Below are 27,512 nucleotides of genomic sequence, written 5' to 3'. Positions count from 1 at the left end.
GTTAAGGATTTTGGGTTGGGGCAGTAGGGTGGACTAGTGGTTAGCACAAATGTCACACATGGAAAATTCAAGTTAGAATATTAGCTCTGGCCTTCTTGTGAGTTTTGCATGTTCTTCCTACACAGTTCAGTTCATTGATTTATATTACTATTTGTACACTGCTATTGCACAAAAAGCCCATTAGGATAGATGGATTAGGGTATGGGTACATTTTGCCAAATCTACCTTAATGCTTACTAACACCATGAGAAAAACTGTAATTTCCTTTTCAAATTATGCCTGATTAATGAAGCAATGTTTTGGTAAATTGTGTTGCAGTGATTCCTTTGCAAAGTGTACCTATTTTGTTACCTTTCATACGAATGAATTGTCAATGGCAATGTTCTCTGCCCAAGACCCAGGAATAAAAGTTTAAGTTTTATGAGGGATCTTCTGGAGTGGAATAAATTCGCCTAGAGATACCACAACAAATATTGCTCCCAATGTAAATAAATCAGATTGAAATTCTGTTTGCCCCCCCCATACAAATATGCTTTGTGCCAGTTAAATGAGACAGCTGAAAAAATATATTTGACAGGGAGTACATCATTGGAAAAGAAAAGGTTGAAAATCACTGCAATTACATTAAGTACTCGACACGTTAAATTGAACACTGCTGTTATACTGTTTCAGGCCTACAGGTGGTAGTGTATTGCCATACAATGTTGACTCCACTATTGCATTTGTATAGGTAATTTCGACCTACTGGACGGACGACCATATTTCTTTTTTTATGTTTCATGTGGTCTATAAAAACAAAATAGAATTCAATTCATTATTTATTCATAACGATTAATCAATAGCAAAATCGATTAATGATGCCTCATCTTTATAACGTGTCAAAATTGACAATGTTTTACGTTTCATTGAAAATTTACTAAATCCTTGTGAAATCAAGCTCATGTTGGACGGTGTGTGTGTGTTTTGCCTTTGGCCCTTCCGCCTGCCTGACACAAACACCACCCGAGGAGCTACTCCATTAGTCATAATGTGACATTCTCGATTGCCCGACTGAACAGAGTGACACTCCTGCTGTTCACTTGACTGCCTATATAGAAATCTGTTTGGACCGAATTTTTCCACCACAAAGCATAATTTAATCACAACACAGATATGCAAAAGAAATGATTATTTATTAAGTAAATGTGGGTCATCATGGCAGACTATGAATTTAACAAAGGTATTGCAATTTCCAGTGGAACATCTTACATTTTCTTTGAGATTAATGAAACTGACAGGTGTTTTAGTGAGACCCAAATTAACCAATGTGGAGAACATAAAGTAAACTAAAGAACATCTTTTTTTTTTTTTTTTTATTGCCAGGCATTCACATGAACATTTGCACAGATTCACACTATAGAGTCTTCAACGAACCTAACATGCATGTTTTGAGAATGTGGGAGGAAGCTAGAGTGTCAGGAGAAAACCCACGCAAGCACAGGGAGAACATGTCAGCCTTCCCTACAGGAAGGCCCGACCCGAGATTTGAACTTATATATGAGGCAGATGTGCTCTTAGTCCACTGCTGCTGACGTTTGAAAAAAAAAAAAAAAAAAAAATAGCGAGTAAATTTGCACGACAGCTATCGAGCACTTTTTTGGTGTTAAGATTTCCTACAGAAAATTGAAATTGAAAATTGAGTATTCCAATAAAAATAGAAAATATATTTTATTTTGAAGTAAATACATTTTTTCAAAAACAATTAATAAACACAGAAAACCAAATAACGTGTCCACTTTATTATGAAAGACCAACTTTGAATTTTTGATGATCTTTTGTTTTTTTTAACTTAAATTTAAACTTTGCTTAGTACCAAACTACTTCTCTAGAAACATTAGATTCTAGACAAATCTCGATAAATTTTGTTATAAGAAATACATTTGTCGGCTGTAACAGCACATTGGAGTCAGCATGGTAAGCATCAAAATGCCCAAAGTGATTTGGATCTCTAAAGCCAGCCTATATGGAGCACTCAAGTGCTGCTAGCTCGCAGCTAATTCATGCTAGACACAGCTATAACAGAGCCCAAGCCACCAGTAAACACTGGAAATGGGTGCGGTATGTCAATCCCAACGTAATTTGTTTGCAGCTAAAACACCACCCTACATTCAGCACTCGAGCCCTGTTAGCTAGCGGCTAATTTACGCTGGACGCAGCTTTCACAGAGCCCCAGCCAACAATAAACACTAGCATTGTCAGCGTAATCAAGTTGTTTGTTTGTACTCAAAATAGGCGATTGAACGTGAGTTCAGAACAATCTTCTGTTGTTTGTACCGGGAGCAACAAAATAAAAGCTTACCAAAGGAGTTGTGTCCGTAAATTATTTCGTAAACAAGGGTTTATTTTGAAGTTGGCCTTGTCATGGTCTTTCCGATGTATTTTACTGTCATCCTGAGGATGAGCAACTGTTGGGGCGATTGACTTAAAATATTTTATCCTGACATGTACAGTAATATGCCTTTAGCATTTTTAAAACCGCGTGACTCAAATTTCTCGAAGACTCGTTTCAAGAGTAGTCAGGTTCAAACACAGTAATCCGAAGGATATACTGTATCCTGCACTGTAAAACTGTACTTCCCCTCCCAAAAAGTGTATCCACTTTAAGGAAGGCGTCCATCTGTCTTAAGTAGATGATGCACAAAGTATGGCGCAGCGTCTATAAGTTATAGAGTATGTCACAATGATCTACAACTCTATTTACAATTGTACCGTGTTTAGTGTGTCAATAATCGAATCAGACATAAGAAAGACAATCCCTTTGCTCCCAAACACAAAACAGGCAAACTGGCCGGAAGGCAAATTGGGACTTGCTCAAGAGTAAAGCAGATTAATGGGCCACCGGATTAGTAGGCCAAGATGTCACAGACTCGCATCCATCCTATAGGATGTCGTCTCTTTTCAACCTCGTGTAGTAATATTGCCCTCTAGTGGCAAGACAATTTTGATGAGTGTCTAAAAGGATCCAAAATGTTGATCAGTCACTGCATTTCCCGCCTGCGTATTGCTGAACATCACCGCATTAAAACGGGTTGGAACCAGCTCGAAGAATGGAGAATGAAGACCACGGTCAATGAACCTTTGTCTAAAAGGACAGCATTTGCGGGTGACTCATCTTGCAGCCAGACACACATAAACCCTGACACACACATACAGACAGACACAGTGGTATTTTACCCATGCCTGACCTCAGCAGTGGTAACGCCAGTTATGGCTTTACGGTCTCCAAACGTGCGACTGTGATGTCATAACTCTGGCTTGCATCCAGGTGTTCCATTGAAGATGTTCTCTATTATGACAGGGTTGTGTGTGTGAGCGTATGTGTTGGTGGGAGCGTGAGGAGCAAAAAAATGAGGTCATATGATTGGCCAAGCAGACGCTGATGTGTGACTTGGCTTTTGCCTGCGGACCATTGTGTTGCTGAGTAACGCTTTGTAAAAACTATCACCACATAAAAACCACTACTCTCAAAATGAGAGCCTAGCAAAAATGAGTGCTCCAACTTCTTCTGACGGCATCAGTTATTATATAAACTTGAAAAGTTAAACACCTGAAGGCTACTCTAACAGTCCATCCCACTTTTTTTGGAAAGTAATTGTCACCCATATGAAGATGTCCAAACACTACCAATTATCTTACTGGGTAAAATTGTAATGCTTTACATAGGCAAACATGATTACAGATGAACTGCTTGTTATTTTTAAAGGATGATACTATTAGTTGAATTAGTTGAATTTTATCCAACTATTCGATTAATCAAAAAAAAAACCTGAATAATCTAATCAAAAAATATTTGAGTGATAGCCGGAGTCATCAACATGTCATTGAAAAGTGAAATGAAAACTAAACTCATAGCTAGTAAATAGTTTGGAGTTTTCAAATACACTGAAATATTTATTAGAAGATTCACTTCTTTATTGTAATAATTATTAGTTTTAATTTATTTTTAATCAAAAACCAATGATGCAGAGTGAGTCCAAGGTCAGAAGGATCTATTGTAAAGTATGGTGAAAATTTAAATAAATAGTTCACAGTTCAATACTGATATTTTAAGCTAGTCAGATTTTTTTTCAAACAATTACCAAAATCAGTCCAAATATTGGTGCTTATAATTGGTCTATCCATATACACTATTTCTTTGTGTGAGATCTGCCTTAAAGACATAAAAAATAAACGATTAATTCTATTGATCTATGGATGGATGGCTGCAAGGACAAAACTTTGAGACTAAGATGCCCTTTGGGGGAGATGTTCAGAGTTGCGACTATTCATTGAAATTAGGGAATAAAATGTGCCCCAGCAAGTCTGAGACGCATCCTGAGATTTTAGCCTTCCACCAGACAATGGCCACAGAGAGCAGGAACTTCAAAAAACTTTTTTTACACGACAATAGGATGCAATAACATAAACATCCTGTCAAAAAAGGCCAAAAGTTCCTTCTATTCATATTTTCAAAATCCTTCCACAGAGACAGCTGCAAGTGATTTACCATGCGTGGATCCTTTTCCACTCCATGTCTTGCATTTCTCTTTTTCCTACCATTTGTCTTCACCCCGGCACACTTCTCTTCCCGTCTTTATGACAATGACTTCTTTCTTTCGTCGACGTGTAATTACGCAGACTGCTCCCTCCATCTCGCACACACACGCAAAGGAAGAAGCGCAAATACTTTACAAGATGTGCGCCTCCGTGTTTTTGCAATACTGCGGCAAGTATTACTATGTCTTATTATTCCCGTTGAGTCTGGATTTTTTTTTTTTTTTATCCACACTAGAGGGAATCACCACGTTCCAGGTCCATTCATCATAAGATGACATGCAGCACCACTGACCTTCATGACTTGACTATAGCTCTCCTGAGTGTGCATGTGTGCGCAGGAGAGCCAATTTTTCTTCATGCCTGTCCTCAAATTGCTAGGAAAGTGAGTCGAATAAGGATCAAAGAGGGGTGCATAAATGTTTAAAGTTACGTTTCGGAAAAAAAGGTAGAAGTCAATCTGGCAATTTTCTGTCTCATGAGGTAGCACTCTTGTGTAAAAGAAGCTACCAAGGGAGATTGAGACTCAAAGAGCTGCAGAGTGTATTTTCATGTACACGTCCGGGTATGTGCATGCCCCCAAGGAGGGACGGGTCATTAGCTATGATGTCATTTCCTGCCATTGTGGCAGTCTGCACACGAGTTCATCCGCAGACTTCTTCAACAACTTATTCAGCGTGAAACCGTCTGTGTATCTTTTAAACGCAACATAACAGACCCAGTGCAAGCTCCAGTAGGGAATGGCCCAAAATCAAACAGAACTTGGCATTAAAAAAAATAAATATATAGATCAACAGATGTCACACTTGCATAACTTGAGTGAGCATCCAAGAGATGTGTTTGGCCTTTTTTTTTTTTTTTCTGATAGCCCCTTCGGGAAAAGTCCAATTGAATGTAAAGAGGAACGAAAATAGAAATAACATATTTTGACTAGTGCTATTAAGTAATTAAAAACAATTAGATTAAGTACTATACTTAATTGATCTAATTAGTCTGATTTTCGTGTGCAGTATTTTGTCCAATCCTGTGATCTTTACTTCAAAGACTTTTCTCATCAAGGGTAAAGCATTGAAAGAAGACACTAGCGAGCTGAAATTTCACCCAGATGGTGACATGTCAAAGACAAACATGGCAAGACCACTACTAGGAGTGTGCCATCTTTTGGCTGAAACTGCAAGAATGCTATGGAAGAAAACGACCCAAAAATGTGAAACGGTATTTTGTTCTTTATGTCACATTCAGATCCCAAGGACAGTGTTGAAAGAAGACACTAGGGAGCTGAAATTTCACGCAGATGGTGACAACATGTCATAGATCAACATGGCACAACCATTTGGTTATCACACAATCAGTAGTGTGTCATTCCTTGGCTAAAATACTGCAAGAATGACGTGTAAAAAAAATGACCCAAAACACTATCAAAATACTGCTCAAGGGTGAAAAGATCAATTTTATCCATTTGTAAATCTTCCTTCTGAACTTGAACTTACCCTCTCACCCAAAACAGAATCAGGTTACGCCCACTTTAGAGTGTGATTTGGCCTTTATTTTCCAACAATCAAAATCTAAAAAAACAAGAAGCTTAATTCAGAAAAAATCATCTAATAAGCATACAGAAAACATAAAAGATAGATTAAAAAAAATAACGCTTTAACTATAACTGCAATTAACGGATCAGAGCTAATCTGTTAATGATCTTACATTTACATAAAGGATCTTACACTGTACTGGTACAAAAAGAAAATACTGCAGCACATCACTGCCTTTTGTGGGTTTATTTTATTGAGTACACTAGTCAAGAAGACATCATGGGCCCAAAGAAAGTGGCAGAACTTGGGGGAAAGTGTAGCTAAATACTCTCCCTCCTAATTAAAGGTTGGCTTCCAATCAATAAAATCGGCATTTCCGTGTAGTGAAGAAACACAACCTTATTCAGGAGCTCAGCATTCCTCGAACACACAAGTGATTGCTATCACATCGGAGTGCGGACACATGGTACACTCGACTGCCGCCTTTGTCACCATTTTGCATTCCTCTCAAATAATTGCATTGTCCTCTGTGGAAAGAGGTAGAAACTGAAAACAACATGGGTACTTGCACAAAAAAAAAAAAAAGACAACTAGAACAGGAGTTTTCTGCGGGGGTTGACTGTAGGATCTTTGAGAGTAGTCAAGTGTTTCTATAAATACAAGCGCTGCTCTGCAATTTACACACATACACACACAGCCCTGACACGCCTGTATTAGCCAGCTGTAGCCAACCACATGAAAAAGACTCAAATCAGCCATCCAGTGCGGAACGTACAGTATAACAGACGTTCACTGTAAAACTTTTACAAACAATCCTAATTTGGATCTGCCTCAAATTAAAAAGCTTTGATGATACGTTTAAAGTCCAACATCCCTGAGGTCGTACATTTTGAAATTCGACCACATATTGTGAAAAAGAATACGCCTTGAAAGTCGCACAAGACTTTGCAATGCATCATGTGATACAAACATCAAAAGGACTAACAAGAAAGTGGCCGGAGAGGCTCATCATCCAACTATTTCCTGATCCTCCATATCTATGTTAGGCATCTTTAAAGGGTGAGAAGTTTTATTTTGTTGCATATTTTTTTAAATAAACTTAAATATTACGGGTGTGGTACAAGTAACAGTCAAACCTGAATAGTCAAAATTAGGTTGCTTTGGATTTCAGCCAAAATGTTGGCATCTAGTTTTTATAAATGGTAGACCATAAGTTCTGCTCTGAAAAAGATTGAATTGCAAGTAAACAGCTTCACAAACTCACTAATGTATCCGCCATTAAAAAAATGTGTATCGTATCACGCAAGCCTTCACAACAAACATATTTGTCTCTGGGCATAAACAAACATATATAAATATATATTTAAAAAAAAACTTGTTTTAATGTATTTTGAGTTAAGAGACAAAGTCAGCACATATCAAAGTCCAGTAAGGCGTCAGCTTTTTTATGATAGTTAAATATTTTTTGCACTTGAAGAATAATGTGAAAACAACTTCAGCATCTTGGTGTCGTTGTTTTGTTTGTTTTTTCATTAAAATGCATGTGACTAATTTGCATACTTGTCAGAAAATTAAAAGGGCAACAATGTGAGCCTGACACTGATTTATGTTGCGTGATTTCCTTGTTTTTAACTCTTTGACATCATTGATGTGAAAGAATGTCAACGGACACCGTACTGATGAGTCACATCAATGCCAATTGACGTCAATTATGTTTTTTTGTTGTTTTTTTTGTTTGTTTTTTTAATATATGAATGGGCTGAGAAAAGGTTTGTGAAAATTTAAAAAAAGAGAGAGAGAAGGAAAACAATGGTCACGCGGAATGCTCAAAATTGGCTTGCAGGTTCTTCTTTACGGCTGGCATTAAGAGTTAAACACTATCAAATTGAAATATCATTGACCTATCACTATGAATTGCTTCGTGGGCATTCATTTAACACAACAAAGTTACCAATCTGCTTCAATGAGGAACCAAGACGAACATCACCTGAGTGATCCACTCAAAATGTCGACTAGAGCCAGCACCAAAGTTTTTCATTTTGGAAGGTTAGCATTAACACAGCATTTCTTCGGTAGTGTAGCTCACAAGCCATGTTTAAAAAAAAAAGGATGCACACAAGAGGACGAAGAACTCGCATTCGTGCTCCGAGGCAGCATCTCCAGTGGATACTGCACTTCATTAGCATTCGCTCGCATCAGGAATATGAAGTAGAAGCAAATGGTGCACAACTGCACACAGCACATCTATAATGTGACACTGCTGCTAATTTAAAATAATCACCCCAATGAGTGCTTTCAGCTTCACACTCTTCAGAAGCAGATGAGAAATGGGCTGGGGTGGACTACAGATAGAAGTCACCCATTTTAGAGTTTAACCGATTTAAGATTGGAGACATTTGAAAGGCCATTGGCAATCATCGCATTATTCATTGTCTACATTTGTGCATTTTGGCAAAAGAGAATCCACACTTTGTTCTTCAAACACAGGTCCGTAAAGAATTATAAATAATAATTAGAAAGAATTATAAATATGAATACTGTACATAATAATATACAGTACTACATTAAAACACATGAAAGGGAATTGAGGTATTCCTTCAAGTCATTTTTACTTGATTATTTCTCTCTTATTCTGTGAAATGTGATGTAAATGGATTGATTCCCAAAGTATTTTTTTTATCATTTAATTTAATAATTTATTAATAATAATTATTTAAATAATTAAATAATTTTTATTATAATCAGCATCATCCAAAAAAAATCCCTATTGGTTGGACCCCAGTTGTCAGATAATTAACTTTTGTCAACAGGAAACGATTTACTCAAGTTCTAACATTTTGAAACTTGGATTTAACATGCTTGTTACAATGCCCTGTTGACTTAATACTGTATTAGGATGCGTGCACGACATTTATTCTGACTTGCTTTACAGATTTCTTACCGTACATAAAATTTTATGACATGAAAATACTACTTTTATTGCTGAAATCATCAATGTATAAATAGTCTGAAATTTCACACATAGAAAAGTACTTCAGCAGGTTTGAGGGAACAAATGTGGTATTAGATTGTCTGAGGTTGTCTGATGGATTGTGGTGTAAAGTTTTTTTTTTTTTTTTAAGTGGTCTTTTATAAGTTTTATAAGTCTCATTCTTATCAGTGCTTCATTTCCGAACCAAGAAGCACCTGGGAGGGAGATTTAGGAGAACAAAAGTGGGTTAATCCGGTGAGAGAAGGTAACGTTACTCCATGTGACTTTGGTTCTTGCTCTCACACTTTGCCACAACTCCGTTCACATCAAACGCAAATTCCACTCATTTTTAACATAAGTGACAATGTGGCAAAAACATTGAGTATGAGAGCGTTGAAAAGTAAACCGACGCACGCCATCGTTTCCTTTTCGCTCCTCAAGTACAAAAGTACAGTAACACCTCCCCGGAAAATAAAGTCATAATGTTTACTTACATTCTTTTAAGGAGTTCTGTAGACTTTGGAAGCCGGCAGAAGTTGCTGGAAAATCCGCTACGCAAAACCGCGGGAGCCCGAAGTAATTTTTATCGCTTCAATCTCTGCCCCGTCTCGCTGCAATCTCGCCCCTCTCTGTGTCACCCTCTCCCCCCTTCGCTCGCACCCCGCTCGGCTGTTCCTGCTTCCTCGCCCCCGTCCACATCCAACATTCCAACATGGCCGACGCTGGGAGCCAGGCAGGCAAGCGCGCGCTCACGCACGCGCGGGCGCGTGCACATGCCAAACCAAGCCACGCCTACTTTATGAATGAAACAAGTGAGCGGAATGGATAACCTCAGGGGAATTTCTTTTGAATATTGTCACAATGAGGTATTTTGTCAGCCACCACGCCTCGTGCTTTGACAGCACTTTTTTTAAGTAACAAGGGTTACGAAAAAAAATAAAGAAGCTAAAGGGCACGGCTCGGTAGATAGAATCGCTTTTGACTTCTGATAGCCGCGGAATACAACGGAATTTAATCCAAATCTAATATAAATAATGAAAGATTAGGGTGATGCTGCGTTTTAGTGCAATCAAATATTGTCACTTTATACCACTGTAATATTTAGACATCGACCTCTCTTGAGAAGCAGAAATGTGAATATTAATATAGTGAACTGTATAAAGTGTTTAACACGTTCGAATTTGCATGCGTAATGTTCAATGATTATCTCAAAATGTAGGATTATTATAAATGAATAATAAAGTGTGGAAAACAGGATTAAATACTACTAAACCGTCACTCCAAAGAAACATTTTGGAAATATTTTTCTCAATATTGTAGCAGTTTCTGACAACCATTTAGAAATCAAGTTTGAGGGTGACACTTTGCGGCCATAATTTGCCATTGCACTTGGATATAGGTTTAATCTAGAAAATTATGTGATTCATAATCGTGCTTCATTATCTACCAAAATAATATAGTTTTTAGATCAAATTAATGTACAGTAGTTCTTTCAGTTTCTTCACAAACATTACTTTATGAAAATCGACCTTCCAGATTTTTTCGAATATTTCTCGATCCGTTCTGGGCTCTGCGTTTATTAAATGTTGACAGGTGATCCACCACTGAGCGTTGTTTTTACTTTTTTTTTTTTTAAACTTGTGCGGTATGACTGAATTTCGAGACCGTCATAATTAGACCACCAGAAGAGTCTTTGAAAAGTCTTATGAAACCATGCCTGAAAAGCCACAGGAAATGTGACGTGTTTTGGATGCAGCCAGTTTTGGGTCATTTTTGATATTTTAAAGAGTCCATCAAAGACAGTCCAGTTTCAAGACAATATATCTATAGGGCAGAAAATGTTTCATTAATGGTTGTGGGTGAAGCACAAAGTGCAATCATACCAAGTCAAAACAATCTTTTCCAAAACTCACAACCTCCAAAAAAGATCACAGACCAAACAAATGAAAGCCTCACGAACAAATTGCATTTGTGTTCGGCTTTATGGCTCCAAATCCAAATTTATTATGATCAGATTTTGTTGTTTTAATAATTACTAAAAATGATGATCTGGGGGATGTGAGCTCTAACCTGAGCAGTTTTAGTCAAGTCTACAATGATCATTGTTACAGTAATGATTAAGGGAGGAAGCGCTTTGTTGAAACAGCAATCAAAAAACAAGAAACAAGAAACACTTTCCTGTTAGAGGCCATTTTGGGGCTTTTTAATAAGACTTCTACTGAGGTTATATTTGTTATTAGAATTGCACAGTAGGTTGGTTTGAAGCTAGCCTTCTCTCTTGCGCCTTTCGCTGAAAGTTAATGATGGTTTGAATCAAGGGAGCACCGGGGAAGTCCATGCATATGATCCCAAAACGCTGGTTCAGGTCGGTCTTGGCCCTCAAATAGTCGTAAAGCTGAAGATTGATGCGTTGTGCCACCACCCTTGGCGGGGCAAAAACGCCGGCGCCGCTGCTGTACGTGAGGAAGATCTGGTCCTTATTCCCGGTGTGCGCCGCCTCGAGGTGCTTGTAGACACTCTGCCACTTCTCCTCCACGTGCAGAAGCGTGGGAATCTACAACAATGCCTGCTTTATCAAATATATAAGAAACTACAGAATTGCATTCATTGTCCCCACGTCTTGTAAATTGTCACAGACAATATTTAAATAAAATCGAAAATGCTGAAAATACTACATTTTTGTTTTTAGAGTCTCCTGAAAAACCATTACTTTCAAGGTATGAGGATTCCACCCAATGTCAGCAACAGCAACATGTCAATTTTGGTGTAAAAAAAAAAAAAAAAAAAAAAAATAATAATAATAATAATCGGGGAACCCCCCCCCCAAAAAACAAAAACAAAAAAAACATGGAGTTACTTATTTACAAATCATGTGGATATTAAAATCCACATTGCTAAACTGACTTCAGAAGTGGAATTTTTAAAAAGTACGAATAGGTTTTATTTGTGACTTATTTTCGTGGGAAGTGAAAATTAATTACCATGCACCAGAAAAGACAATGGCAAATATTCAAATTCCTCATATTTTAAATGTTGTTGTCAGCAATGAGCAAAAACCAAAACTAAAACCCGGAATTTTCAACATCAGTGGCATTGAGACCACCAATCGCCCCAATCCATACATTTTCTATAAAGTCCCAACCGCCACTAGGCCCCTGATTGTTACCCATCCATCCCCAAAATATATATTAATTTAGGGGCTATTAAAGAAAATCAAAATCCACATTGTATTATGTTATGCTATATAAATGGTCAAAACCGGTAGAGGTTCAAAACGAAAACGTTGTGTTCATCCACAAATGCTTGCAAATGGGATTATTTTTTTTTTGCAAATTTTTAACCATCGACACCCATGCGTTAAATATTCCCTTCAAGCCAAACGACTGGCTTTCTGTGTTTTTAGGCATGGGTACTTGAGACTGTTTCTACTCACAATACAATGAGTGCTGCCATTTAGCTCATTTACTGCCAGCACAGTTAAAATGTATTTTTTGTTTACTTATTATATTATTGACTTGTCTCAAGTCATCAATGCCAGTAATTAAGTTCATTTATTTACTTCTAACCCTTTCTGTAACCCTACCGAATTGACAAGTGTTTCAGCAAATAGCTTTAATAGGGTTGCTAAAGCACATGGATTCTCCCTTTAGGGATCGATAGAGTATTTTATCTTACCTTCCATTTGTCAGCAATGTCCATGGATTTGTAGCGCATCCCTAAGTCTGGCCCGTAGAAGTCCTGCAGGATGATGAGTTTACCCCGCACCTCGCCCATGGTGGGAACCAGGCGGCTGTGCCACAGCATGTCCCATCGGGCGTAGCGCCGTACGTGATCCACCACGGCGGCGTAGATGTTATTGGTCTCGCTCAGCTCCTCCTTGACGCGCATTAGCACTGTCTCGCTTGGGTAAGTAGCCAGGAAGTCTTGCACGCCCTCCAATACATCCCCAAAGTGGGCGTGCTGGTACGCCACCCCGTGGTGGATGGTCAGGTTTCCCTCCACGTGGCGCACACGCACATCCAGGAAGCGGACGCCGGCGAGTAGCTGCAAACCAAGGCTCCATGTTTGGCACTCGGCGTATACGCCGCCATAAAGCGCCATGGAGTTATGGGTGCCGGGCATTGTGAGCTCGGACAAGAGCCGCTCATCAGGGATGCTCGCCATCCAGGAGGGGTTGAGGAACTCGGGGGTAGCAGTGTCATCGTAGTCTGGTCGCTGGATTGCGGCATAGCTCAAATCAGAGATGTTACTGCAAGAAAAAGACAGTTTTGCCTCAGCACATCCCCACAAATAATAGACTAGAGTCTCGGGCGGACAACAGCTGAGCGTTTAAAATTCAGAGATAGTGAACAGTCTTAGATATCCTTCAAATGCTCACCAAACACCATAATAACTCGCAACCATGCAATCACCCAGATTTCAGTGGAAGGAAACCTTTTGTTGCCACCGTTCACACAACTGAAACAGTTAGTGGATAGTTAGTCCCGTCAAGCCTGTGTCTTCTTGCTGACTATGTTCGGAAGGAACGTTATCCGAACCACGAAAGCGTCAGAGGTTATCTGCAGTTGAGTTATTTGGCCTAACTCTAAATTGAGCAGAGTGAAAATCACCTGGGCGCCAACATGCCATTAAAGCACTAATTGTGTCACGTCTCAGCATGAGGAATGGAGGTGTGAAAAGAAGGGGACCCAAAAATGCAGGACACCGGCGGGTATGTGCTCAAAAAATACGTTTTTTTTTTTTTTGTTTTTCTTTGTTTTTTTTTTCAATAAAATAAGGCAGGAACAACAACAGACAAAAACTGAACAAAGTAGCAAATGAACAAGAAACAAAATTTAACTCACGGGCAATTGCGACCGTATGACTGAGGAGAAAGTGAGACGAGGAGGACAACAAGGTGGATACACAGTGGCATAAGAACACCAAAAACCGACGTTAGCGAGGTAAGACGTGCCATGATTTGACAACTACTACAACAAGAGAGGGGCTTAAATCCACATACACTAATTAGGAAAAACACACAACAGCTGGATGGGAACAAGAGGCAGGGGAACCGGATTGGCTAATACGCAAGGCGCAAAAACACGCGGGCAACAGGGGAACGAGATCAAACTAACAAGACAGAGAGGAGAGGCAGACGCGAGGGAAACATAAATTGAACGAAGTTATGTTATTTGCAGTAGTGTCCTTTGGACCTAAAATGAAGTCAAGTCTCATGCTGACAAATGTCGAGGCATCATGGTACCTAAAATGAAGTCATTTACTCTTGGGGATCCAGATCATCTCTTCTCGTTTGGATGGTGACTGGGACGCGTCCCGATACAACCCAGGAAGACTGGCCTCAAAAAGGAAGGCTTTTTCTGAGATACCTGCGTTGCACAGTCTTCCGTCATCACTGCTCCTCCCGCAACTGACCCCGTCACCGTCCGACCAATTTAAAATATCATAGGACAGGGGTAGGGAACTCCGGTTCCTCGAGCGCCATATCCTACCTTTTTTTGATGTGTCTCACATTCAACACACCTGATTGAAATGATCAGGATCGTTATCAGGCTTCCACAGGGCATGCCGATGAGCTGATTATTTGAACCAGGTGTGAAAGGTGAGGGAGACATCGAAAATAGGCAGGATATGGCTCTCGAGGAGCCGGAGTTCCCAAACCTCTGTGGGAGAACCGCTCGTCATAGGTGGAGTGGCAAGTAGGAAATTTAGAGCTCAAAGACACGAACATCCAAGTCAAGATTCTGGTCAATAGAAATGAGACAGACAGTGAACTAGATCAGATCTCTGCAGTCTCTCTTTGTACCTGAGTTTTTATTGGATAATGGATTGATACAATTGATAATATAGAATATATGTGTACTCTTTTCTCACTGTTCCATCAAGTGCTGACCTTAGTTTTTACCGTTTATGGCATGTCATCAAATGTCTGAACCATTTCACACCCACATGCGTTTTGATGTTAATTGTGTCAGATTGATTCAAATTTGGCCCAACAAAACAAAATGTGATCAAATTCTCTGGAGAGCTTAAAATGATCAAGATTACTACAAAAGAAAATGGCCGATTTTATGAGTCTGTTCATGGTAAAATTGCTAACAATGTCAATGTTGAAAATGGTTTCAAGAGAGGAATTTTTCAATAGCAAGATAGCAATGTTTGTCCACTTGTGCCACTCAAGCACAATGGCAAAAACTAAATGTTCTGAATATTAGCGTCAAATGTGATAGCAACCAAATGACTGTTTTAAATCAAAATGACTGTCTTGCTCTGTCTGATCGAGGCTTCTTGACAGCTACCAAATACCATGTTGCCGAGTCAAACTGCCTTTGCGAGCTGATTTTTTTTTTCCCCTGAGATTGCTACATAACTAACTCTTGAAGGTTACGCCTGCCAACCTAACCAAATATCAATGTTCATTAAAATAAACACATCTTCAAACCTTCATTTGGCTTAAAAATAGCAATCAAATTTTTCACCTAAAAGCTGTCAGTATTTAATAACACTCACCTCAGAAGGAGCAGAAGCTTGATGAATTTGAACCACATGTTCCCAGTGCTGACGAGAAGTGGATGCTGCAGTTTAGGCATAGAATAAAAATAAGTATACATAAAAAAAAACAGTATATGCAATTTTCTACATGAATTAAACCCCCCAGCAGACATTTAGTCAGAAAAAAAGTCATACTAGGCTGTGTGTATGACAGGCCTTTACAATAGCAGGCTTAAGCTTTCTATAGCGCAGCTGCTGTGTTGATGATGATGATAGTGTGATGGAGTTCATACCAAAAAGCAGAAGAGGTGATCAGCCTCGCTTCAGCCCGGCCGCTCGAGTGGACACAGCCACGAGCTGCTTTTGTGGGAAATAGCATAGCTGAGCAGCTGACCGCTTTAGTGCGGAGAGGGGCCAGTGTGTGTGTGTGTGTGTGTGTGTGTGTGTGTGTGTGCGTCCTATTCATCCCCAGCTGGTTTAGAGTCGTCAGAAATCCTGTGTATTTGTTCTCTATTGCTTTCTTCAATGTCACTGTGTTACTTCACTTAATGTTGTTTTGCTAATGAGAAAGATATTCAACGAGTATTCCTAGGATGGCAGCTCGGTGGCGCAGTGGTTAGCACGTCCCCCTCACAGTTCAGAGACGCGAGTTAAAATCCACCTCGCTCCAGCCTTTCTGTGTGGAGTTTGCATGTTCTCCCCGAGCCTGCGTAGGTTCTCTCTGGGCACTTTGGGTTCCTCCCACACTCCAAAAACATGCATGCAGGTGTATTGGACATACTAAATTGTCCTTAGGTGTGATTGGGTGAGTGAATGGTTGTTCATCTCTATGTACTCTGCAATTGGCTGGCAAGCAGTCCAGGGTGTCCCTCGCCTACTGCCCGAAGCCAGCTGAGATAGGCACCAGGAAGCCTGCGACCATTGTGAGGATAAGCGGCTAAGGTAAATGGATGGATGGATTCCTAGGATGTGTGTGGTCAGTGTGTGTGTGTTTGTGTGCGTGTTCTCCATGGAAACATGTGCAGATGTGTGTTTATTATTTTATCACTTAAAAAGGAATTCAAACATTGCATAACTGCCTTGTCCTTGTCCAATACTATTTGTTTAGCTGTTAGTACTGACTGCATGCTCACGGTATGCACATTGAAAAACACATGCTTTTAAAATGAAAACTACAAAGTGAAAGTTAAAAAAGCCTGTCAAATTTAGCAATTAAATATCCCATAAAATGGAGTACTATGAAGGTGGAGAAGGAAGTTGTAAATGCCTCTGTACTTCAAACTCAATGTTATTCATTTTCCTTTTTTATGGTGCATTGAGATAAACTAATGCAATGTGAATCTGTCATACTTGTGATATCGCCGTGGGCAACATGTAAAATAAGCCGCTTTTGCTTTTTTGAATACTCGGCTGACATATAAAATGTGAAGTGATGAGCCTCCCATCTGTTACTGATCTGTTGGATTGAAAATTCTAAAGACAGCTAGTATGCTAATGAGCAGTATGCTTAAAAACCTGCATGGACCCGATGTCAATACTTGAATACATAACTCTGCCGTATATGGATCTTACACCATACCATGAAGTTGGGTATTTAAATGAGAATTGCTAAAATGTGCACATACTAGGCGTTGAAATGGTCACCTATTAAAGGGAGCAACTAAGTATAAAAAGTGATGAGGCCAATCAAGACGTATGTTACACCTGTGTCCTGAGTTTTCTCATATCACATTCACAAGCCTGAGCAAGTGTGATATCATTTTCAGTCGGCGACAAAATGGCCACCCCTTGAGTTTAATCAAACAGATGAATTTTGTGGCTCATTTCATAGTGCACAAATGCAATGTTAATTATAATAGTATATTTAGACTATTGGGGTCGCATAAAAAATGCTATTGTAAAGACCAAAAAAAAAAGATTGCTCCTTTAAGTCTATGCCTTTTTTAGTACTATTACAAATGTTAATTTCTGAAAAGCCAATGCGGCAAGATAGCAACCCAGGTACAGAAAGTGTTAGGCCAAACAGACAAGCTAGCATCCTAACTTCCCCTAGTGCATGTTCTGGTTTGAAAATGTGTAAGGATGTTCGTTGGTTATGAATAATGAAAAAACCTGTGTGGTCACCTACTCTGGTTTGGTTAGTGTGAAGTGTGAAGGCGTGTATCTGGATCTGTCAGTGGACGGGATGTGCTACACTTACGTCGGCCAATCAGCAAAAGGCATGGCTGAGTCGCTTCCTGGTGCCGCTTGCCTTATTTGGCAGGAAAGGGCTGTCTCTTTTCTGAAGGCTGGAAAAAGAAAATGGTGGCCAGAGCAGACAGGCGGCTCCTATAAGCAGAAAGATAGCAGCGGCTTTATCCCTGGTGAGTAAACATTAAACACGAGCAGCCTCATGAGATTTCTGTTTTTACTGCTGATGTGTTTGCTGGTGGATTGACAGGCAGGGAGTGGCGCTGGGAAGGACTGTTTGGATGTTCAGGAAATGGGTGGGAGGGGGAATCTAAACTACTGTAAATCAGTAGTCTTTAGATGAGGTGAAATGTGTTTGTGATCAGTTCAAAACATTACCACGGTGACATATACTACCATTATAATGTCTGTTACATTTCACTGGCATGGCTAAGACAGCAAAAAATGACTAAATTGTATTATTGGTTTTCATTGATGTACAATATAATTGTCAGACAAACGCCGTTGGATGAAAAAAAAAATGTTCACAGAAATGAACACGAGGAAAAATATCTAAAATTTGAATGAGAAATACACAGGTCTTATAATTGTAAAAGTGATTATGTTATTCGTGTTCCTATTTTTATATTTATGGTGGGATGTAAAAAGCTTTAGCATAACAAATGCATTATATCATACGATTTAATAATATTTTTTTCCAATTAAATCAGAAAATAATAATCATATACTTTTTTCTATTTATATTCCAATGTTATTTGAATCAAGTTTAAATACCTATATTATTCATTTTTTTTAAACCTTGTGCAGTATTTTGTCCAAACTTTTTTTTTTTACATTAAAGCATTTCACATCAAATGGAATGCATCGAAAGAAAACACTAGGGAGCTGAAATTTCACCCAGGTCAAAGTTCAACATGGCATGACCATGTAGTTATCACACTGTCATAAGTGTGCCATTAAAATACTGTGAGAATGTTGTGGAAAAAAATTACCCCCAAATTATCAAAGTACTGCACAGGGGTTAATGATTATCATATGTATGTAGTGACAAGAGTTTGATTAGTTGTTTTAGTTTTGATTTTTTTTCTTTTAATTGGTTCCTTATGGCTAAACAGTTTAATCATTTGTCGTATTTAAAAAAATCAGAGGATCAATTAAATGTGTATGTTTATGTGTTTACAATATTTTATTTATGAACCCATTCTTATTTATGAAATTAAACTTTTACTTCTTTCACAAGTTTGTCAATAATTTATCTTCAATCATTTGAATTCTGGCCCAACTTGTACCGTATACTTAGAGTTAGTATGTGAATGGGTCGGAGTGAGTGGAAAAATTGATCAATTGAAAACTGATTTTACCTTGTATCTTGGTTGTGTTTTATTTTGTCAAATAACTAGTGTTCTAATAATGATGTAAAACTAGTGTTTCTTTATCCTTCTAGTCTCCTGGTGTGGCTATTTTTCAGAAGAACAAGATGGCAGACAGCTCAGCAAAGTTAAAGAAAACGGCCGTCACCGTGCTGACTTACGTGGAGAAGGTGTCCTCTTTCGCCTCGTCCATCGACCCCATCTTCGGCATCGTCTCCTCCCTGGTGGGTGTGGCTCGAAAGGGTCTCATGGACGAGGAGGGCCACGAGTTGGACAAAGACTTCCAGGCCATCCACACCAAGCTGGAGAGCATCTCAGAGAAAAACCGGCAGTGCCTATCACAGATAAGGATCGACGAGGTGAATGAGACCTTTGGCAAGTACGAGGAGTACATCAAGCACCAGTACGCCGCTTTCAACACCATGGTGGCGCAGGTGAAGAAGGACCCGGACAATAGGCAGCGCTATTTGGAGAACTTTGAGCGGATCTACGAACGCGACAGAATGGACACAGGCCTGGATGTTTATTACCGGGGTGTGATGGGCACCGGCTCCCTCTTTGGCAGGCCCCTGCTGAAGGTATACCTTGAGAACTGCAATGCCGACGCAGAGATCATGGAGCGCCATTGCTCACACGTGGCCCACCTCTTCCATATGGGGCTCATCGCCCTCATGGCCTACACTGCGGTCACCGAGGACAATGAGGAGGAGGTGCGCGAAAAGTGGGCCGCCAGGGTGCACAACATTCAGGAGAAGATGCAGGAGGTGCTCAATATCTGCAAAGTCAGAGATCTTGACCCGGTTTCTGATGACAAGAATACTGCTTCCTGAACTTCAACCAACATATCTACACCGACCACATGGCTGTGGACCAATAGAAATCCAGACCAATCATCCTATTATACCAAAAGAACATGTGTAACCTCAGCATTCTTTATTTTGATGTTACTGCCGTGGCATGGTTTTTTTCCAATGCTTGATGTATTCACTTCCAATAAAAAATAATGATGAAGGGCATGAAAAGATCATTAAGGCAGCACGCCACAAAAATGGTGTATAATTTGTTTCTTCGGTAGATCGTGGATAATTGTCTGTTCCCCCATTATATTGCTATTGTTTTCACAAAGATACATTCCAAAGACACCCGCAATGATTGAAAACTAGAGACGGCATAAAAACTTTTTTTCTAGTTTTAGCACGTTGCACATTTATTTATTGGTGATGAGCTGCCAGCAGCCCTTGGGATGGCTAAAACTTTTCAACATTTTTAATATGGTCTATATATTGCAGATTTTCACCTACTGTATTGTGAGTGGGAATGGAACGTATCCCACATGAGGGTTGTACACGGGCATTACGTTTCAGGGGCCTTTCGAAAATTGACAGATGTTTACAGAGAATTCCAGCTTGGACCATACAACCTAAGGACAATTTGAATTATTGTCTTTTATTAAATGTAAAAAAAATGCAAATGTTAATGAAATCTGCGTGAAAAAAAAATATATAAAAACATCGCTACATTCGATATCAGGCTACATCTTGGCAGGTGACGTTTGCCATATCACGCTCTCTGAGGCATCTATTGTCCTACCGGCTAAACAGCACTTGAACGCACCACGACGCTTGTTTGCCAACGAGCCGAAACAAAATTCAGGCCGGCGGCGACTTTGAGTCCAAATAATCGCCCTGGAAATACACTCGGGGACGCCAAAAGTGGACATTTTTAATTTCGAAAAGGACTCCGACGGTGGGGAGAAAGTGGTGGTAAGTTTGCGTAGTTTTGGGTTGAGTTTGATCTCTCGAACGAAGCGATGATGCCGTGTAGCATCCAAAGCTAGGACCGCCAAACTGTCTAAATGGTCGTAAAAATAGATCAACTCTACTTAGTTAAACAAGACTGTCCACATATAGATGTAGTGAATACGGGATTGTGAAGTTTTTGCGTTATTAGCATGTAAAAACGACAGACGTGAGGTTTCCGGGGCGTGACCATCATACATTCAACAAGTAGTTGAAGCTCATGGTCTCTCCTCTGGGTTTATTTTAAACTTTTTGTGCATTAACTACAAAGTAAAAATTTAGTCGATAACCACTTACGGCTATTAAATGATAATTGTTGAAAACGGGGCTGCACAAACCTCTAAAATATTCAACTCAACAATCATAAGTCATAAAGAACACTTAATAACAAAGGCAGGCAATTCTCAAGGTAAATAAAACTCTCAAAGAAGTGACAAAAGTGTAAAAAATAAATAAATAATAACCCCCCCACATTTTACATGCAATTCGTTGCTTAAAATGTGTTGTAATGATTCGAGTGTCTCCTGTCTTGTGGCCTCCCAGAAATGCCTCTCCACAGCATTTGGCCCTGAAAGCCATCACCATGGGCAACGAGGACAGCCTGGAGGACGTGTTTGTCGCTGTCCTTCGGCCCAAAAATCAAGTCAGCCTCAGCTCCAAGGAGTACAGAGCCAAAGCTTATGAGGTATACATTAAAACATTTGTATGTGTTACTGCTGTCCAGGATGTGTGTCACACAGGGCAGTTTTTGAAGACTAACAATTACCATAATGGCTATACTAATTCCGTTCTCCCATTCATGCCGAATTACATCATGTGATGTTGGTTTAGTTGATACATTTTCTGATTAGATGTAAAATATGTGGTTTATTTTGAAATGTTCTCTCCCCATAAATTGTATACACATAGATGGCTAGTTAAAGCACTCTGTGCATCTCCATGTTCAGATCCTGCTGAGTGAAGTACCCTTGGAAGGAAAGGAGAAAAAAAGAAAGAAAGTCCTCCCGGCAACCAAAATCCAAACGGCCGGAGACAAATCCAAATCCATCTTGGACTATGTTGCAGACACCATCAAACCCTTGTCCAACAACCAAAGCTTCATCGGTGAGCATTGAATGATTAATTTTGCTTTGCAAGCAAGGCTCATTGTCCAGGTTTTATTTCAGGTAAACGTGTGGTTCACATGAAGAAATTTCCGCTGGGTGGGGACAACAACATTGAAGAGGCGTCGCTGTTTGTGGTGCCAGTTGGTGTCAGAGGTGCGTGCTAGCTACCGTGTTTTATGCAATTTCAATATTAACTCACTCAGTGTCATTGATGGATACAGATGTCAACAATCCATTTGCACTGGGTGGGCAGGCAAACTGATAATGTAGGCGCATTTAAACGAATGTTTCTCAACAGACAACAGCAAATCGGTCCACAATGCAGGCGGTCCAAGCTTCTACTGTCTGCATGATATCATGAGGGTGTGCAGCGAAACCAGTACCCACTTTTGCCCTGCCACTGCCAGGATGCTCCTCGCCTTGGACAAGTGCGCTTAGAGTTTATGTCACATTCACTTACCACCCGTCAACATTTAACTGAGCATTTCCAATGTTCCAAAACATGGACCCCGATGATTTGTTCACTACCAGGTGGCTAGCAGAGCAGCATACCGTGCCTCACGCCATCCCGGCCCTGTTTCGCCCTGCGCCCGTTGAGAGAGTGAAGACCAACGTCAGCAATCCAGCGTACGGCGGTGAGAGCAAATTGAACCACGAGGGCTTACACATGGGCTACACGGCGCTAGAGATCAAGAGCAAGATGATGTCGCTGGAGAAGGCAGACATTTGCATCCTAAACCCACTCTACGGTTCCGATCTACAATACACCAACCGGGTGAGACCAAGTTTAATATACACACAAATAGTACCATGTGTTTCTTACTGTAAATTTGGTAGACATTGCAGTAATACTCTTCTTATTTATTCAATGAAATTCTTGTCTATTAACAGTTCTTGTGCTCAGGCCAAAGCAGTACAATTATATTTTGGTACCATTTTTCAGCAGTCACTTGAATGCACCTAGTGCACAGTATAGTCAAATGTATTTTGTAAGAAGGGATACTGAAAGTGTGTTCAAAGTATGCGTCTCTTCTGTTGTAGGTACTGATAAGATAATACTGATAAAAGTTGGTTTAGTCTACTTTGCGATCACAATTTACCTGTATTACGTAATATTCTCTGTTATAAATAAATGCCGCTTCTGTAAAGTGCTCATGTGCATACATTTTGCTTGTACGTGATATCATACCAGTTTGTGCACGCGTGCTAAGCAGGCTAGCATGCTAACTAATACTATTGAGAATCATCAAGTGAATTTGCTTTGTGGGGTAAATTAACTACTGAATATAGACGTTAATATAAATATCGATTCTCCTTTGTCAACATTTTACTGCCATCTTGTGGCACTGAACCGGCAATTACAACTATTTTTTTGCAAGGGCGTCAATTTGCAAATTTTTGCAGGGAGTTTCACTGCATTGGTTAGAATGCACAGTGGAGACAAAAAGTATTCAAATAAAATAATTTCCCTCTTCCCTTAATTCCAATTGTTAAGTGACTAACAAAATATACAAGATTAGCTATCCATTCCTCTTTTTCAACTGCTTATCCTCACTAATAACCAAAAAAAGTCTTGTAAAATGGTTTTGTAAAAAACTGGGAAAAAGCCTCTTCGTTCACAACCGGCTTTATAACTTTGAATCTGAATAGCATTATTATTATTCATGTCTATTACTTCATTGTCAAAAAATAATGACCCGAACAAGCTTATATTACCAAAATAAGGAGTAAAAAGTACATGTTTTAAAATGTAAGGAGTACAAATAAAATGAATTCCTTAAAGTCGACTTACTACTTGATGGGTTATCTGCAGGTGGACAAAGTTATCATCAACCCATACTTTGGACTTGGAGCACCAGACTACTCAAAGATCCAGATCCCGACAAGGGAGACGTGGCAGCACGGCGCCAACTGCACAGCCGAGGACAAGTGAGGACTCATTCCAATTTTTCCTCCTCTGCGCTCGTCATTTATTGTCATTTTGTCTTCATAGGGAGCATCAATGGGTGGATGACTTTCCGCTGCACCGCAGCGCCTGTGAAGGAGACACGGAGCTTCTCAGTAAACTCCTGGACAGCGGCTTTTCAGTTAAGCAGCTGGATAGTGACCACTGGGCCCCCATCCACTACGCCTGCTGGTGAGGCTTCACAAAGGCAAACATTCTCTTAACGTCACTTCATTTGGCTCTTGACATTTGTCATTGGTTCCCTCAGGCATGGCAAAGTTGAGGCGACCAAGCTGCTGTTGGAAAAAGGTAAATGCAACCCCAACTTGCTGAACGGACAGCTCAGCTCACCCTTGCACTTCGCCGCAAGAGGTGGACACAGTGACATCGTCCAACTTCTGCTGCAGCATCCCGAGATTGACCGGGTATGTTAAAAAGCCCATTTAGTTTGTTAGCAAAGCAGAATTCATAGTGCATCTATATTTCTTTTACCAAAAGATAATTTTACAAAATCCCACCTCCAACTTCTTGTTGCTCGGTTAAATTCATGGAACATATTTCTTACACGTCTTTTGATGTTTTGTTTGTTATTTTGCACATAAAGAAAGTGTTAAATTAAATATCAGGACAATGGATGTCTCCAATATTTTTTCTCTGTGGGGTCATAAGCACATAGAAGACCAGCAGAAACGATCACCACTGCAAGTGTGTGAAGAGAACAAGCAGAACGAATGGGAGGAGACAATAAAGCTTCTACAGCAAGCCACCAGTAAACCGGTGAGTCCAACTATCACCCACCGCAGTTATGATAATGCCCACTAGAGGGTACCATTCCCTACTTGTGGCCGAAATAATGAAAACAAATTCAGGATTTTTTTGTTTTCTTTTGAACTTTGCAGTACGAGAAGGTGCGTATTTATCGCATGGACGGCTCATACCGCTCTGTGGAGCTGAAGCATGGCAACAACACCACGGTGCAGCAGATTATGGAGGGAATGCGTCTGTCTCAGGAGACCCAGCAGTACTTTACCATTTGGATCTGCTCCGAAAACCTCCGTGAGAAAATTTCCAAAAGCTAGCTAACATCTTACATCTTTTCTTTATAAAACTTAGCAAAATAAAATACAACATTTTGCCAAGTAGTCACCACAACAAATTTAGCAATACGTTTCATGTTCCAATTTTTTCTTAATTTGAAAAGAAAAATGTACTGTTCTTGTCACAGCATTAAATTACAATTGCTGATGCAAAAATCCTGTTAAAATATCACATACTCCTAGGAGTGCTGGTACCCCAAATTGCGAACTGCAACCTTTGTTTTTGTTCTTTTATAATTATGAAAAAGGAATATAATTTAGACTGAAGTAATAATAGGAACATGTGTGACAGACCTGCAGCTGAAGCCGTACCACAAGCCCCTGCAGCACCTCCGCATCTGGACGGAGATAGTGACGGATCTGACCGTGCTGGACCCGCAAAGGGAGACAGCTCAGCTCTTCCTCCGCAGGGATGTCCGCTTGCCCCTGGAGATAGAGAAAAAGGTCCGTTGGCTGAGCCGTATGACTCAAAATTTTGGAGAGCGACTGCTTCTGTTTCACAATGCCAAAGCGACAACATATGAATGCATGATTTACCTTTTTCACTGCAGGTGGAGGATCCGCTGGCCATACTCATCCTGTTTGATGAGGCCAGGCACTGTCTGCTGAAGGGTTTCTTCCCGGCTCCCGACAGCAAGCTGATCACGCTGGCCAGCTTCCTGCTGCAGATCATATACGGGAACTATGAGAGCAAAAAACACAAACAAGGCTTCCTCAAGTACAACATTGACCGAATCAAATTATTTTCTTTGTTATGAGCACATTTTTACTAGTTGTTTTGTTTGTTTTTTTTTTTCAGTGAGGAAAACCTGAAGTCCATCGTGCCCATCTTAAAAGTGAAAAGCAAAGCATACCACTGGACCAACAGGATTCTTCACGAATACAAAGTACAGTTGAATTGTGCAAATTTGAAGTTGAGACAAGTTTTAGAACTTTTGGGTTGATTTGCCAACAGGCGCTGAGCACCAGCGAAGGCGTGAGCAAGGAGATGCACCATCTGCAGCGGCTTTTCCTGCAGAACTGTTGGGACATCCCCACCTATGGCGCCGCCTTCTTCACAGGCCAGGTGTACACCAAGGCCAGCGCTAGCAACCACAAGGTCATCCGCGTCTACGTGGGCGTCAACACCAAAGGGCTGCACCTCATGAACATGGAGACCAAGGTGTGGTGTCATCCTGTCGGAATATTCCCCACCCTTTAGTCGCTTGCCTTCTCATGCTTTGTTGTCATTTTGCAGGCGCTTCTCATCAGCTTAGAGTACGGCACCTTCATGTGGCAACTAGGACATGCTGACCAGTACTTCCAAGTACACAGTGGCGAGAACAAAGTGAACTTCATTGTGCACACCAAACAGGTAACAGTTGTCCATAAAACACATCTGAATGGGTTTGGTAGGAAAAAAAATTTAAATGGATACTGTAGGACAGGCATGTCCAAACCCAGTCCTCGAGGGCCGCCTATCCGGCATGTTTTGGAGGTTTCTGTCCTCCTAACACACCTGATTCAAATGATCAGCTCATCAGCAAGCTCAGCGGAAGCCTGACAACAAACCTGATCATTTGAATCAGCTGCAACATGAAACATCAAAAACATGCAGGATAGGCGGCCCTCGAGGACCGGGTTTGGACATGCCTGCTGTAGGAGATTCATCAATTGTCTAGATTTTAGATTTGAAGGGAGAAAACACTATATTTTTAGAATGAGCACAAACGTGAAGAGTTTTCTTTAACGTGAAGAAAAATGACACAAAATGGTGGCTATTGTAATGTTTACTTTGGTGAAGGTAACTATTTGCATAGCAATTGCCAAATCATGACATGTTGTCTTTGAATACAACCCTGCCTGCATAGCGTAACTGGACAGCGCAGTGAAAATGTTACCATATTGTTGAAAGATTTGAAACATTTACATTGTAGTAATGATTGTCTATCGTTAATTATTGATAGGCTGGCCTCATCGTGAAGCTTTTAATGAAGCTAAGTGGACAGATGACACCCAACGACAAAAGTGTCACAGACAAATACGCTTACGGCTGAACTGAAAGCGCTCCGGACGACGTAGCTGCCAAACCATTTCTATGCCGAATAACAAATGACTGCAATGGAAGGAAAAGTTTTCTCATGTATCACCGGTCATTCATTTTCACAAGTTCAAATGTGTGTGTGATGTTTGACATCTCACATTTCGTGTTTGTAAATATGTCTATTTAATAATTTGATTTAATAAATTGAATGTTTGACGTAAGTCTGGTGGTCTTTTTTAATTGATGTTAACTTATCCAAAATTAGAAGATTCATTAGCAAAAGAACTTAACATTCTTCATACCAATGACTTCCATCCACTGATTTCACTTAATTCTCATGAAAATTAGTAACCATTTAATACAAGTATTATGTCCTTGTCAGTGATGTTAATAGTGAAAGGCAGAACTAAAAGGTGGA

The 27,512-nt window shown here is 40.0% G+C and overlaps 4 protein-coding genes across 9 annotated transcripts in view; 2 read left to right on the top strand and 2 right to left on the bottom strand.

Annotated features, from left to right (window-relative positions):
• The window catches only part of LOC148406570 (focal adhesion kinase 1-like), a 45,426-nt gene extending 35,720 nt beyond the window's left edge, over positions 1 to 9,706 (bottom strand). For all 5 annotated transcript variants that reach the window (XM_088404390.1, XM_088404393.1, XM_088404392.1 and 2 more), the window contains exon 1: positions 9,567 to 9,706. The gene's annotated coding sequence lies outside the window, so the exon portion shown is untranslated. The remainder of the gene's footprint in view (positions 1 to 9,566) is intronic.
• A 1,310-nt stretch (positions 9,707 to 11,016) lies between these two features.
• LOC148406569 (uncharacterized) lies at positions 11,017 to 16,186 on the bottom strand. Its single transcript, XM_088404644.1, has 4 exons — positions 15,858 to 16,186; positions 15,583 to 15,647; positions 12,748 to 13,321; positions 11,017 to 11,626 (listed from the first exon to the last, which is right to left on the bottom strand). The coding sequence occupies exons 2-4, from the start codon at positions 15,618 to 15,620 to the stop codon at positions 11,309 to 11,311; spliced, it is 930 nt and encodes a 309-aa protein (XP_088260770.1). The 5' UTR covers positions 15,621 to 15,647; positions 15,858 to 16,186; the 3' UTR covers positions 11,017 to 11,308.
• Positions 16,187 to 17,773: 1,587 nt separating this feature from the next.
• Positions 17,774 to 20,135, top strand: rpz2 (rapunzel 2). 2 transcript variants are annotated; one of them, XM_088404646.1, is made up of 2 exons: positions 17,774 to 17,927; positions 19,223 to 20,135. In XM_088404646.1, exon 2 carries the CDS (start codon positions 19,232 to 19,234, stop codon positions 19,952 to 19,954), a length of 723 nt encoding a protein of 240 aa, XP_088260772.1. In that variant the 5' UTR covers positions 17,774 to 17,927; positions 19,223 to 19,231; the 3' UTR covers positions 19,955 to 20,135. The 2 variants fall into 2 exon arrangements, with proteins under 2 accessions (XP_088260772.1, XP_088260771.1); XM_088404645.1 differs by having other exon boundaries at positions 17,780 to 17,927; positions 19,199 to 20,135.
• Positions 20,136 to 20,719: 584 nt separating this feature from the next.
• On the top strand, positions 20,720 to 27,315 carry krit1 (KRIT1 ankyrin repeat containing). The gene is made up of 17 exons (XM_088404640.1): positions 20,720 to 20,887; positions 21,467 to 21,608; positions 21,871 to 22,027; positions 22,090 to 22,182; positions 22,328 to 22,457; positions 22,561 to 22,804; positions 23,843 to 23,958; positions 24,023 to 24,166; positions 24,243 to 24,399; positions 24,644 to 24,751; positions 24,874 to 25,030; positions 25,364 to 25,515; positions 25,623 to 25,789; positions 25,871 to 25,958; positions 26,027 to 26,233; positions 26,309 to 26,425; positions 27,018 to 27,315. Exons 2-17 carry the CDS (start codon positions 21,507 to 21,509, stop codon positions 27,105 to 27,107), a joined length of 2,229 nt encoding a protein of 742 aa, XP_088260766.1. The 5' UTR covers positions 20,720 to 20,887; positions 21,467 to 21,506; the 3' UTR covers positions 27,108 to 27,315.
• Positions 27,316 to 27,512: the final 197 nt, after the last annotated feature.

This window comes from Hippichthys cyanospilos, chromosome 21 (assembly GCF_059441005.1).
Source record: "Hippichthys cyanospilos isolate Australia breed blue-spotted pipefish chromosome 21, RoL_Hcya_1.0, whole genome shotgun sequence".
Taxonomy (NCBI): Eukaryota; Metazoa; Chordata; class Actinopteri; order Syngnathiformes; family Syngnathidae; genus Hippichthys; species Hippichthys cyanospilos.
This window is presented reverse-complemented; position numbering and strand designations above follow the sequence as displayed.

Bases quoted from the DNA above. Each gene is read 5' to 3' on its own strand.
- LOC148406569 (XM_088404644.1), bottom strand. From the start codon at position 15,620: ATGTGGTTCAAATTCATCAAGCTTCTGCTCCTTCTGAG. The intron at 13,322-15,582 runs GTGAGTGTTATT...TTTTTCTTGCAG, and splicing joins AAGCTTCTGCTCCTTCTGAG to TAACATCTCTGATTTGAGCT. The intron at 11,627-12,747 runs GTAAGATAAAAT...GCATTGTTGTAG, and splicing joins ACATTGCTGACAAATGGAAG to ATTCCCACGCTTCTGCACGT.
- krit1 (XM_088404640.1), top strand. From the start codon at position 21,507: ATGGGCAACGAGGACAGCCTGGAGGACGTGTTTGTCGCTGTCCTTCGG. The intron at 22,183-22,327 runs GTGCGTGCTAGC...GTTTCTCAACAG, and splicing joins GGTGCCAGTTGGTGTCAGAG to ACAACAGCAAATCGGTCCAC. The intron at 26,426-27,017 runs GTAACAGTTGTC...AATTATTGATAG, and splicing joins TCATTGTGCACACCAAACAG to GCTGGCCTCATCGTGAAGCT.
- rpz2 (XM_088404646.1), top strand. From the start codon at position 19,232: ATGGCAGACAGCTCAGCAAAGTTAAAGAAAACGGCCGTCACCGTGCTG.